At 28.3% G+C, this 14,660-nt stretch overlaps 1 protein-coding gene and 1 long non-coding RNA gene across 4 annotated transcripts in view; one reads left to right on the top strand and one right to left on the bottom strand.

Moving 5' to 3' along the window:
* Positions 1-5,171: 5,171 nt before the first annotated feature.
* LOC100197237 (uncharacterized) lies at positions 5,172-6,871 on the bottom strand. The gene is made up of 3 exons (XM_065803390.1): positions 6,741-6,871; positions 6,459-6,659; positions 5,172-6,321 (listed from the first exon to the last, which is right to left on the bottom strand). Exons 2-3 carry the CDS (start codon positions 6,598-6,600, stop codon positions 5,423-5,425), a joined length of 1,041 nt encoding a protein of 346 aa, XP_065659462.1. The 5' UTR covers positions 6,601-6,659; positions 6,741-6,871; the 3' UTR covers positions 5,172-5,422.
* Positions 6,872-9,026: 2,155 nt separating this feature from the next.
* LOC136083743 (uncharacterized) overlaps positions 9,027-14,660 on the top strand; it is a 32,508-nt gene continuing 26,874 nt past the window's right edge. Inside the window, exons 1-5 of one of the 3 annotated variants that reach the window (XR_010640041.1) lie at positions 9,030-9,200; positions 9,700-9,779; positions 9,882-9,938; positions 10,078-11,903; positions 12,257-12,326. This is a non-coding gene — a long non-coding RNA (uncharacterized LOC136083743). Of the gene's footprint in view, positions 9,201-9,699; positions 9,780-9,881; positions 11,904-12,256; positions 12,327-14,660 lie in introns of all 3 variants that reach the window. The other 2 variants (XR_010640040.1, XR_010640039.1) reach the window with 2 other exon arrangements.

Raw genomic sequence — 14,660 nt, 5'->3', positions numbered from 1 at the left:
TAATAACCAAACTTGTAACACAACCTTTTTGAGAAAGGAGAAACCTAAAGCTTTTATATAGTGTAAACGTAGCTTTAAAATATACGGAACTTCAATTTTAACAGCTGACAAAACTTGATTAACTATTACTGTTTTTTTAGTAGAGCATGGTGTGTTTTGTTTTATCTGAAACTTTTATGTGATATTTTATTTGTTAACTTTGTTCAGATGGCTAATAAAAATAATAAACAAAGAAAGAAATTAAAAAGAAAATTTAGTGGGAACCAACACACTAATAACAAATCAGAATTTCTGGACAAAACAAGTCTTGAGGACGAAAAAAACAACCCATCTTTTTTCTTGTATGAAAAACCTGATATTACACCTAATGAAAGCAACTGTAATTTATTTATTGAACTCCAAATATTTAAAAATGTTATTGATATGGTTGATATTTGTCCTGATTGCACCTCAATAATTACTATAAAACTTAATAATGAAAAACATCAAGGATTTGCAAACAATATGTGTTTACTATGTTATAAATGTGATTGGACACACGAGTTTTTCTCTTCATCGTTTATTTCAATAAAAGATAACACTACACTTCGTGGGAAAAGAAAATTTGATGTTAATACTCGTTTAGTTATTGCATTTCGTGAAATTGGTCATGGTTTTGAAGGCATCGAAAAGTTTTTAACTCTTATGAATATGCCTTCATCAATGTCAAAAGATGCATATAGTAATATTAATAAGTCTGTTTATCAAGCATATGCAGACTGTGCTAATGAAAGCATGAAAAAAGCAGCTAAGGAAGTGAGACAAATTAAAAAAGCTGATTCAAATGCAGCTGAACTACTAGAAAGTGATATATCAATTGATGGATCATGGCAAAAAAGAGGATATAATTCTTTGAATGGAGTAGTTACTGGCATAGCTCGTGAAAATCAAAAGGTTTTGGATGTTCACGTTTTCTCCAAATTTTGTTATGGTTGTTCAAAGTGGGAAGATAAGTTTGGATCAGCTGAATATATTAATTGGAAAGCAAAACATATATGCCAAATTAATCATATAACATCATCAGGGTCAATGGAATCAGGGTCAATGGAAAAAGTATTAGTGGAAAAGGAAGATTGACGGATAGACTCATTAACAAAATGCAAAACTATTTTGGTATGGAAATCAGACAAAATCTTGGCCAATTGTATGCTATGAAGAAATCTGTTTTAGCAATTCTTTGGCACTTTACGAACATTAAAAATCTTGACGTTAGACACCAGTTTTGTCCTAGATCTGCAATTTCATGGTGCAAATATCAAGGTGATAAAATATCAGGCTTGTCTAAATACAATTCAAAAGGTGGTATTCCTGAAGTCACTAAAAAAGAAATTGAAAAGGTTTTTATTGATTTAAGTAATGATGACCTTTTGTCGCGCTGCTTACAAGGCACAAGCCAAAATGCTAACGAAGCATTTAATTAGATTCTCTGGCGGAAATGCCCAAAAAATACATTTGTTTCAAAAGATGTACTAGAAATGTGTACGTTTTCATCAGTAGTAAGTTTTAATGATGGATATTTAGCTCTAGCTAATGTTTTGAAAAATCTTTGTTTAACACTAGGAAAATATTTTATTGACCGTGCTTTAGTATTTGATAGTAAAAAAAAAAAAATATACAAAAAAAATCAACAGATACTGTAAAGAACAAAAGAAAAAAGTTAAGAGCTATAAGGAAAGGATTTATTGATAAAGAAAAACACCAGGAAGGAGAAATAGTTATTCTAAAGGATCATTTTAATTATTTTATTTTTATTTTGTTGATTTTCTCCGTTTGTGACATTTCAGACTTAAAACGCAAATATCTCAGCTTCTATAAACTATTTTTGAATGAAATTTTCAGGGTTTGTTCATCTGTGTATAAGTTAGTATGTGAACCAGAATCTAAATAACTCTTTGAGCATTTTAGGAATTATGTGTTGGTTTTTGTTGAACTTTATCCCTTTTTTAATTTCCCCAAATACCTAAAGCTGCCATTATAAACTAAACATAATTATAAATTTTTACTGGTTCACATACTAATTTTATATATATCCTGCATAAAAAACCAAACTTCATGCAAAACGGATGTACAGATAGCTAGAACTCTTTGTTTTAAGAAAGTGATGTTTTAACCATTCTTTTGCTGATTCAGCATTAAATAACGTAATTTTTTTGTTTTTTTGTTTGTTTGTCATGCAAATATAACTTCTTTATGTTGAAAAATAAAATAAACTTTCCCCCAAATTGTATTTTTGATTTTTTTACCAGACGACCACCTTAAATAACACCAAAAAATGTATAAAAAAGCAATCATTAACGTTAATGATTGCTTTTTTATACATTTTTTGGTGTTATTTAATAAAAAAAATTATTAACTTGTTTTTTTCTCAGTATGAAGTATTTAAGACGCCATTTAATGAGGTTATAACCTCATTAAATCTAAAAAACAGTATTTAAAATTCTCCTGGTTCATAAGTTATACCCTCTTTTTCCAAATTATTGTCATTTTTTAAAATTTTTTTGCTCTATTTAACTGTCGCCTCAAATTATTCTTTTCATTCATTCTATAATTAGATTGTTTTATTCTTTTATTGTTTATTTTATTGGAACCTTTAACCATGAAAGCACCTGGTAACATATTTAATTGTTCAAAAACTAACACTGAAGCTTTCATACCAATATTAAAATTTGCTACCGCATCGTATACACCATATTTCAAATTATCGAGTGACACATATCTGGTCTTCGGTAATCGGTCCCAAATCATACTGTTGAACGATTCATTTGCGTTTTGAGTTTTCCCATGTAAACATTTTTTTAGTTCTGAATCTTTGCTAAGATCCTCAAAAATAGGTCTAATTTTCAAAATTATGCTCATTGGAAGACCTGGACCCGGTTTGTAAGTGTTGGTTTTATTTGCTTTATCAAAGTTGAGCTTGCACCAACTATTGATGCCGGTAGGACAGTGAGGAAAGTGGAAGTTATTTGTTTAAGAAGATGTAACATGAAATAATGTAGCCAATACGCTTGCCTTCATACCTGCTAAGTTTCCAGCATTTTGCCTAATAGCAACGCCAAAGAAATTTTGCAGACGACCGATTACTGCATCTGTAAGACAACCACGCCCACCGAGACCTTTTTCTCTTTTCTTTAAATTTCGTAGTCGTGTACCAACACGTTTTTGATAGTGTCCCACACATTCTAACATATTAACTTGAATGCCAGGGTAAGTATCTATGACATTAATGAAACTTTTACTGTCCCCGTCTCCTAAAAAATTCACATATCGAAGTTTGTACTTGTCAATAGATCTTAAAAACACACGTTTTGCACCAGTGGTCTCCATACCGCTTGCAGATCCTTTGTAATTGTTTTTACAAATGTGAGAGTTTCTCCATTGGGCATAGGCTGTAGGGTTTGTTTTTAAAAGATCTTTCTTTAAAAAGCAACCTTTGCAGAACCTGCACATTGGTTCGACATCCCAAAACCTTTCTAGTGTCCATTGATAATGCAGAAGACACCGTTTTATGATGAAAAGCTTCTTCTCTGCCAAGTACCATCACACGACACACCAATATCAAAAACTTCATCATTAGCAACATATTTTACGCAATTCTGCTACTGCATCAAACATGGTATCTTCAGCAACTTTTTGTGTGACAGCACCTATTTTCACAGCTAACTTATCATAATTATTTTGAGTCATTGGTTGTGGCATATTGATTAAAGTGGTGAATATTTTTATACCAGAATGTCCCTGTCCAAGTGCACGCATTGCGTATACTGTTCTACAATTAATATCATATCCTCTGTTACATTGTTTTGAAGTATAAAACTCATTTTCATATTTGCAGGTAAAACACTTGATAAGTAACTTTGAGGCAAGTCTTTTTTTGTCTTGCATTTTTTCGGACAATGACAAGAATGAACACTCGCCACATTGAGGGCATGCTAAAGCACTAAATATATCAGATAATATAGAGCAATCTGTAATCCTATATCCAGATATTTTCATTCTTGTAAAAGCTCCGGAATATTCAATTGGCTTTACCTTCTTCGCAGATACAGATGTAGAAAATAAATTTAATCCAGATTCGTTATTTACAGAGTTATTATTGACATTTGCATTATTTGAATCAATTAAAATTGTTACGGAAGGATTATCATTCACAAGACTGTTAAATTTCTTCCCTGAGAAACCTCTCCTCCTTTTTTTAATTATTGTTCTTGATTTTATTCTACACGCTTTACCCATTTTTTAAAAAAATTAAGAAAATTGACAACTTTAAAAGCTTCAGAATAACAGAAAACTGTAATCTGACTTGATAAACTTTTTTCGCTCGCTGGATAAGTAAAGAAGCCAAACCAAGCATTTTACTGCAGCTATTTAAAAATACACATAAGTTATTAGGATTTTTAATGAGGTGCTACACCGTTGCTGTGGTATGAATTTGAAGGTACCTTAAATGCTCAACTTAAAGGATTTAATGATTGAAATCAGTAAATAAACAAATAATTTTGAATCCTGCATACATTAAAATGCATAAATATTTTTTATAAAATTTGGGTAAATTGAGAGGGGGTTTCCCCCTTAAGTGATTTAGTTTTGATGATTCACCTGAAGATCCTTATATTCAAATTTATCAAAGACATTTGAAAAAAAACCACAATCGCACGACCAACTTTACAGCTTTATTAAAATTTCTCTAGTCAAGTCTATTTTCTGAATACATTAAAGAGCATACGGGCCAACGACACCAGGAGGTGGGGGGCCAGAAGACACTTATTCTTTTTTATATAAAAAACTGCAGATATATTTATTTAACTTTTATTTCGCTGATTAAACTATATTACAATTTTTTATATAAAATAAATAACATGTATAAAGGACTTTTCTTAGAAATAAACAATTGTGCCCCTACACTTCGAAACCTGTGTCGTCTAGCACGAATAATAAAATATATAAAATTAATATTTGACAAAATTGTTAATTAACCTGGAATTTTTGATTAAGGAGTTAACATGGAATTTTTGAAGAGTTAAAGTGGAACAATAACTTGTATGTTTATTTAATATAATACTTTATGGTAGTTATTATAGGTTATTGGTTTTTAATTTACCAATACTATACGATTTAAAAAAAAACTCACTATATAACAAGTCTTTATTTTTATTCAATATTAAATGAAAAAACTGCTTTTTGACAACAAATCAAGATTAAACTCATTTTTATACAATATACAATAAAGAGATTTAATTTATTACTGCTTTGGCGATGGGTGCTTTAGGCATAATTAAAATTTTACAATATAAATTAAAAAAAAAAAACTATTCTAAATAATTACAGTTTGAACACATGTCAAGGATCACTTGATTAAATAAAACTTTCAACATGCTTTCCACTATTAACAAGCTTTATTTGACAATCTAGCTTTTATAACATCAAGCATTAAATTCTTTAAATAGTTGATCTCGTGTTGCAGACTTGATACCTTTCCTTTTAAATCATTATTTTGCTTTTCAAGATCTGCAGCACCGTTAAATATGTCACCTAACACATATTTTCTTCTGTCTCTGTATCTGGAGGCAGCTTTACGATTTTGAACTCTTTTCCTCAGTTTCTGCTCAGTGGTTTTCAGTGATTTTTTAAAAGGACTAGACTTATTATAATTGGATTCTAGTTGCAATACATTTTCATTGCTAACACAGCTGGCCTTAAAATAATGGTCATTATAGTCACTATTCTTAGAAAATAATTTTTTGCTAACACAGTCTTCATCCAAAAAACTTGATTTTAAGATCTCATTTTCATTTATTAAATTTGCATTAAAAACATTAAAATTAGTATTTTTATTTGGTAATAGATTCCAATCTAAACCTAGAAGCTCTGAAATCAATATTGAAGCATTTCCACTGAAATCATCTTCAGATGTTGAGTCTTCAGACACTGGACTAGAAATATCAATAAAAGCACACTCTGGAGCAGTATACTCCTCTTTTATTGGCAAAGAAGAAATTATTTCTCTATTTTCTAATACCATTAATGAACTATCAATTTTATCTGATAAAAGAGATATACAAGCTGCATTCTCAACCCATTCATCTGACGTCGAACTTTCAGGTGAAGACGATAATCCAAAATCAAACATATCATCAACAAAGTAATCAGAACTTGAGCTTTCTTCACACTCAATAAAATCTTGAAAAGTTATATTACTACTAGATTGATTTTTAGCATTTTCAAAATTTCCAAAATCATTTTTAAATACATCATTTTCTGAATATACCCAATGAAAGTCAAAAGCTAAATAAGAATAAAAATTTGAAATTTATTTTAATTTTTTTTTACTTTTCGTAAATAAAATTATTCTGAGCCTATCTATATTATCCAATCAAAAGATAATTATAATCTATTTAGCCTTATCAAACAATAATATTAACCTGTAGAAAGTATATGAAATTTAGTGGAAGAATTATCGTAAATAGATTCGTCGTGATTTGATAACCCATCACCATTACCATAAAAATTAAGTGCATCTTCATTGCTGCAATAAAGCAGATCTTGTTGGTCGCTTTTTATCATTATTGTTAATATATTGATTTAAATTTAACCCAAAGGTAGTGTAGAATCCATTGTTAAACCTAATTTAAAGCGATTTATAATGATAACAAATATCATTGTTATTTATAATATCTAATAGAAAGTTAACAGTAAAAACTCACGTCATTTTTATTATTGGTGCAAGCAAGTGCAGGGCACTTGAGTTTGGAGAGAAAGCAGATATCACTCCATTTTGCTTGATTTTATTTTTTAATTAAGCAAAATAAAAAACAAAAAAATTGGATGATGAAGTATATCCCATAAAGCAATTCGCCATCCAATCAAATTAGTTTCTGAATCACGTTGTTATCATTGCTTAGGCACATGTTTGTTTGTTAATACGATAAGTTGAGCTAATCGTGCCAACCGATGCATATATATATATATATAGGTATATACCCTACTGTGCATCGGTATATAATGCACAGTAGGGTATATACCCTACTGTGCATTATATACCGTTATATGTAAGTATTTGTAATCTATATATAAGTTTATATCAATTCCCTTGATTTTTTCAATATACCCCTTGTGGGGAGACTTCGGACATTTTGGATATTGTCTAAAGTCTTCTCCAATGCTTAAATAATATAAAAATAACAATTCCCTACGGAAAATTATTAAAGTTTTGTAAATTTCTATTTTCACAATCGTCAGGGTAGTTCGATAATAGCCCGATACAGATACCCCGGAAGAAGAGGGACTTGCAGCTGCAAAAAAAAGCAAGAATGGCGAAGAACCTCACAAAAAAGACAACCAAGAAAAAGATTATACAAGGAAAAACCTCTAAAAAAGCAATATTTTGAGAATCGTTGTCCGATGAATCAATAGACCTACAAATTTCAACGATTGAGAGTACATATAACCTTCATGATAATGGATTCAATGACAGCAGTGCTGATTCTTTTGATGTGCCGGAAGGAAGATTTATAATTATAATGGTATATAGATGTGGAAAACAATCAATTTTTTAACAGCTAAAGTTGTTAAAAAATTGAAAGGTGGTTATGAAGTGGAGTTTTACAAAAAGAAAACCCCTTCCAATACATTACAAGAACCAATTAAGAATTTGCATTCATCGCCTATACCGATGTAGTGCGTGCCATTATTTTAAGGATACGATATATTTTTAGTGCTATTTGGATGAATACCAATTGCAATAATTTATAAATAGAAAATAAACTGTCATTTTTGAAATTGTGTATTTATTTGTTTGATGTCCATAATCTTACGTATTCATGTCCCATATACGTGTCCAAAGTCATCCCGCATACGGGGTGAATTAACACACTTGACTAGCATTTTTAGAATAGCCTAGCAAGCACATAACGTTATTTTAACGTTGCAAGTTGGTTGATATATGGTTGAAAAATAACTAAATTTCAAATTGAAATTTAGTTATTTTTCAACCATATAATGTTGAAAAATAATCTAAATTTCAACATTAATTCAACGTAAGTTAGACGTTTAAAAAAAGCTAAAAATTTCAGCGTTAATTCAACGTTTATTTTTAACTAAAAATAAACGTTTATTTTAGTTATAGTAATACGTTTATTTTTAGTTAGAAATAAACGTTGAAAATAAACGTTAAATTAACGTTGAAGTTTTTAGCGTTTTTTTTCAACGTTGAACGTTGAAATAACGTTCAAATTTTAGATTAAAAATTAAAAAAAAACGTCGAAAATGAATTAAAGTTTGCCGACGCAAATGTACTAATATTTCGGTATTAAAATAAAGTTTAATACTGCACCTAGGTTTGTGCGTGGGAAAGTTCTTTAAAAACTTTTAATAAAAGTATTAATGTAATAAAGTAGAAACATTGAAGAAATTATGCTGTGAAAATATGTATATTTTTTACAAAAGTTATAAACATTTTTTAAGAATCTGCATTATACACAAGCTTTTAAAAGTCTTTTTACATTGTGTATTAATAGTATTACTATTAGTAAATGATTTAAATATTCATCTCTAATCCACCATTTTTTATAAAATATGCAATGTAAAGTGTAGTACTACTATACTTTACATTGCATATTTTATATAAAAATGATGGATTAGAGATAAATATTTAAATCATTTAAAGATTTTTTTATATGTATGTAAAATTTACAAACAAACTTTCCAAATTTGTTAAGAAAAGAACGAGGAATCTAATGGAATCTGGACGTTTTTTAACATATATTCAAAAAATTTTAGTTCTCAGCGTTTAAAAACCTCAAGGTTGATTTACATAGAAAAAAAAGTGTTTTTGAAAAACATCCAGGTGGAAATTGCAAGTTTAGCCTTTCCTCTATTTAAAACAAGTATTTATTTAAGTTTACCTAAAGAATTGGTACAAAGGATTAAATTATGTGTATATATATATGTTTTTTTCGCGTATTTAATGACGTTATCTGTTGTGATTTTTGCGTTTGTTTTGGTTAAATTATGAAAATTAAAGGCTAGCGGTAATTGTCTGCAGTGCCGGCAAATAATTCTGAGATTGTTTGCCGGCAGCGCAAGTAAAGAAACAATTTATATGTAATAATACAATGATTTGATTAGTTTGTTAGTTTTGGTGTTAGAAAAACAATTTAAATTATGTAATGTAATATTTATTTATTTTATTTACTTTTATATCTTTTTTTACGCCAGTGTTAAAAAAACGAAGACTTTTTTTTTATTATAGACTGCCTGCCCAAACTAAGACCCTCAGTCAATCTATGAACACTCTATAAGGTCTAACCCAAAGTCAGGCGGTGGTAGGTTCTCTTCACTTTGCCAATCCCTATTCAAGTCAGTCTCTGTATTTAGACTTTGTTACGCTTATTCCTAACTCATACTCTGCGTCGCCTCCGGCTATATCAGTTGATGTATGTACATTTTTAGGCACCTATTAAACTTAAATCTAATAAATGGTAAATAGTAATAAATAAAAATGAATTATCACTAACAATGGGTAATACTTAAAAAATGGGTTATACTTAAAAAATTTAGTACTGTTTGAAATAAAACATTAGTTTTGACGAAATAAAATAAATAAATAATTCGGAACATTCTTCAAGAAAGTTAAAATCTTGATTTTTACTTTTTTAACTACAGGTTGCTCTTATTTAAACTGTTTTTTTCAAAACAAAAACCTAAAAATAGTATTCAACAGAAGCTCACGAAAATGAAATTGTGTAAGAAATTCTTTATCTTTTTTTACATTTATTTGCCTCTTTTTGTTTGTTAGTTAAATGCTGTGAACTCTAGTAATAATTATTTTAAATCCCTTTTTTTAGGTGTTCACATTAACAATAGTTTCAGCAAAATGGTTGCTCCATCTATAAGTCAAGAAAGTAAGTCAAAATTTTTAATTAGGAATACTGTAGCACAAATTTTTTTCATTTTAATATTTCTATTTATTGAAACCAAAGTGTAATGATCCACCCCTTTTTTTTCTTTATGTCACTTAATTAAGTTTACTTTTAATTTTAGCATTCGACAATGTTTTGGATTATCTAAATATTAATGGAGGCATTGTATCCCTCAAAAATCCAGATTTGGTTTTAACTAATCATCATTTTTTACAATTTTGTAAAGAAAAAGATAACTTTAACTTGAAATGGCCGCATCTTTTACATCCTTGTTTAAATATCCTATATCTAGAGTTATGCTGATCAAGTGCCTTCAAAAGTCAAGAGATTTCATTGCAAAATTAAATCATGCCAAAAATTTTGATTTAAAAAAGTATTTTTTAAGCTCTGTTTTCTCTTTGAATGTTGCATTTTATCATGTTGATTTGTTACCTTCTGATGCTTGTTCTACCCCTACTTCTATCCACAATAGTAAAATTTTTCCAAATCAAGTTACTGATTTTGTATCTTCTGATGTAAACTTGAAAATTGCTAATGATGATTTTTTGTGCTCTGTTACCCCAACCAGATCGACAAAAGACCTGGTATTTAAAAAAAATAATTGAAAACACTTTAAAAACATCTGATGAAACAAACAATTCATTATTAAAGGAGAGTTTGAATTACTTTAAAAATCTTACTGAAGAGCTGAAGGAAAGAGTTGACATTTTTGAAAAAAATGTAATTGATGTTTTTGAAGGAGGTAGATATAATGATGAAATTCGCTCAGTATATTATGATCTTTTGAGTAGAAATGTTTCTGTTAATAATGTTGAATCTGTTATCTTTGGCTGCTGAATTTTTTAGTGAAATGAACCTTTTATCAAAAGCTCAAGTGAGAAAGGCTATGTTAAATAATACAAACAATGTTCTTCATACAGATGGCACAAAGTATAATTTAGGGAGGTTGGTAGTTTTCAAGTCACAACATCATCTGGTAGCTACATCTTTGGGATAGAAGATATGTTCTCGGGAGAGGCACAATCTTATTTTGGAGAGCTAGAAAATTAACTCACTGATATGTCTCAGATATTTTCTCTTGAAAAGGAAAACTACTAGGATGATCTTAGGAAACTTATTTTTTCATTCAAATCTATGATGACAGATCGCACTATAGTTAATTCAAGTTTTTTTTAGCCAATTTAAACATTGGAGACAAGCAATTTTGCCTTTTGCTGTTGAAAACGATGATCAGCTTTCTTTAAATGAAAAATGAAAAATTTCTCAAATGCATCATGTTTTTTGTGACTTACACATTATCCACAATCTAGGAATATATGCAGCAAAAGCAGGAAGGTAGTATTCATGGTGGTTTTAAAAACTCGCAAAACTCTCGCGTTTGATATTTGTATGAACTTTCAAAACTTACAAGCCATAGCCTTGTATGTACTATGTGGAGCAACGTATTTTCATAAAGATCATCTTAAATTTGTTTTTAATCTTGATGCTTCAAATTACCCTCATGAGTCAATTAGGCACAATATTGACAACATAATTTTTCACGCTTCAACTTGAGCTCTGGGAATTTTTAATAAACTAATATCAGGACCTCTTTTTGGTATAATTGAAGAGGAGGGTCATATTATTTTGTTTGTTGTTCTTCTGATGCATCAAAAATGTTAAGTGGTTCTATATTTTTTGATAGAGTGTTTAATGCCACAGGGTTTGTGTGTTTTGTGGTTGTAATGTTATTGTTGTGATGTTTTGTGTTGATAGACAACTTGGCTTACCTTCTTGATGGTGTCTATTGTTATAAATGATTATTAGATTGTTTCGTTACTGAAACTTGCTATTTCTAATCGTTCACTAAAAGCCAAGAAATAAGTTTTAGAATAAAAACATTTTTTTATGTTATCTTAATTTTTTATCTTAGGCATTGTCAATAGTTCACATAAACAATCTCAAAGAGTAAGTTTCTTATTTTATACTTATTTAATTTTTAAATAATCTGTTTATATATACATACATATATATATATATATATATATATATATATATATATATATATATATATATATATATATATATATATATATATATATATATATATATATATATATATATATATATATATATATATAAGCAATGTATATATAAACCTAATAAAATAGTTCTCACTAATTTACTGATATTTATCATTAATTTATAACCTGTAATTTTTTAAAATTTACTTCTTTATTTAATTTTTAAAACGAATTAAAAAAATATTTTAAATACATTGTGTATCTTTGTTTCTAATAATAATTTTTTTTCATTTTTAGGTAGAGTTTCTGCTGTTATACCTGCCTATTGCTATTGTAAGTACTCCAAATTTCAGAAAGTTCATTTGCTGTAAGTTATTTTCATTTAAAATTAAATTTTAACTTTATTGAAGAATCTTTTGTCTGATAAATAGGTCATTCTGTAAAATTCCGACAGATTTTAATGCCTTTACACAGTAATTTACTGACCGGTCTGTAAATTATTTGATAATTTTAAAATGATGTACAATTTGGATTCCATGATTCTTTTATACATATTTGTATGGTTTAATTATAATATAACTCCAAATTTTATTTTCCAAAACTAAGTAAATAAGTGAAAACCATCAGTCTGTAAAATAGATGATTCTGGTAAATCTCGTCAGATTAACAAAAAAATTTTAGGTATTTTATTTTCTTATAGTTCATGGATCACTATAGAAAATTTAAAGTAAAATGTAATAATGGTTCAAAAGTTATTCTAAAGTCAATATGACACCAAAACTAAGTAAATAAGTTAAAACCCACAGTCTGTAAAATAGACAATTCCGGACAATCCCGACAGAATTAAATAAAAATATTTTGGTATTTTATTTTCTTATAATTGGTGAATCAATATGGAAAATTTTAGGTCAAATGTAATAACGGTTCAAAAGTTATTCAAAAGTCAATATGATCCGAAAATACTCTCTTTTTCGGTGCCATATCACTGCAAATTTTCCATACTTAAGCCCTATTCCTTTCATCAAAAAATCATCAATTTGTGCACTACAAAAAATTCAATAATTTTATACCCCCTAAACTTCAAAGGCCTAATGACCCCTCATTTTTTAAGTCAAGTCAAGCTCTATACAATGATATAAATTATATATGCTTATTTGAGTTATAAAAAAACAGCTGGAATGGCTAATCAGGCAAAATAAGAACATATATAAACTGGATTGCAGGTGTTAGTATAACTCCAAAGTAGATTGATGTTTCTGTTTTACCATTGTTATTTTTTTATATTTTGCTGCATTATTAAAATAAAATAAAGATGGCTTGCACAATAGAACAAAACTGAAATTTAAAGCTTTAGTTCAAAAAGCTGAAAATAGACTAGTTAATGTAGGCTTTAATATTTTAAGAGCTTAAGTACACAATAAAGTCATTTTTGAATATATCCACTTTGTTATGTCATGTGCATATAATACTCAGCCAGAGAGAGGAGCCGGTCAATGGACATCTCTAAAGAACAAAAAGATTTATTTTTAATGTATTGGTGCCAAGCTGTTCAACTGTAATAGTTTAAATTAAAATAAATAATTAAAACACATTCTGGTTATAAAATAAATATGTAATTGTATAAACATGAAAGTAACAAAGAGTGTAGATTATGATTTTTTTAATTAACTTTTTTTATTCTGCCATCATACATAATTGTCTTGGATATGTCAATATTGTACCATTCATGACAACTTTCTGCTAATAATTTTTTTTTACACATAATATAATCTAAATCATCAAGTTGCATAGATGACAAATTGTTAAATAAACTTCTTATTTCAACAATAGTTAGTATAAGCTTTTCCCTTTCTTTCTTCCCTAACTCTCTTTCTTCTTTTTTATCAATTTTTTGCTGTTTTGAAGTTTGTTTGTAAATTGAGCATGCTGTTAACAATTTTTAATAACTTATTCTTTTTTTATGTGCTTCCTAAATAAACAACCCAACTACCTCTTTTATTAATAATTCATCAAGGCTACATAATCATCAGTCCTATTCTTTTTAGATCTTATTTAGTAAGATATTAGGGGAGCTTTTGCATCACTCAACATCAAAACACAGTTATGCAAATTTCATAATGCACTGATTTTTGTTCTTTATTATGCCATACAAACTCAAAGAATTTTTAAAAATTTGATGGTTATGTAGATATTATTCAATGTGTATTTTCTTTATTAACATTTAGGGTTATCATTTGACAGGTAAGGTATGGTTCATTGACGTTTAGTACAAACTTAGACAACAGTTGTTTACTCAAGTTTCCCTACAAATAAGTTTTAGCTTATTTAATAAAGCAAATAAGTTTTAATAAAACTTACTAATGTTATATTTAATACATTATAAAGCTTAAAAGTATTTTTCATAAAAATTTATAACTATTCTAAAGAAAAACTGTTTTCAAAGTTAAAAACTAATATGTTGAAACATTTTTCTTTTTGAATATTTTTTGTAACTAAAAAGTCCAGCATAATATGAGGCAGATTCTGCTGTCAATGATGGTATCAAATTGTTTGGACAAATATCATAGCTTTATGATAAAGTTATTTTGCAACTTTGTTGTTAAGTCATTTTGCGATTTATTTATTTATCCTGCAGACAGAAAAAACGTTATTAAAGACAAGATGTTGCTGTTCCAGATGCTAATTTGTATTTTTCCAACTG

This window comes from Hydra vulgaris, chromosome 08, assembly GCF_038396675.1.
Source record: "Hydra vulgaris chromosome 08, alternate assembly HydraT2T_AEP".
NCBI classification, from domain to species: domain Eukaryota; kingdom Metazoa; phylum Cnidaria; class Hydrozoa; order Anthoathecata; family Hydridae; genus Hydra; species Hydra vulgaris.
Note: the sequence above shows the minus strand (reverse complement) of the source record. Positions and strands in the feature narration are given on the sequence as shown.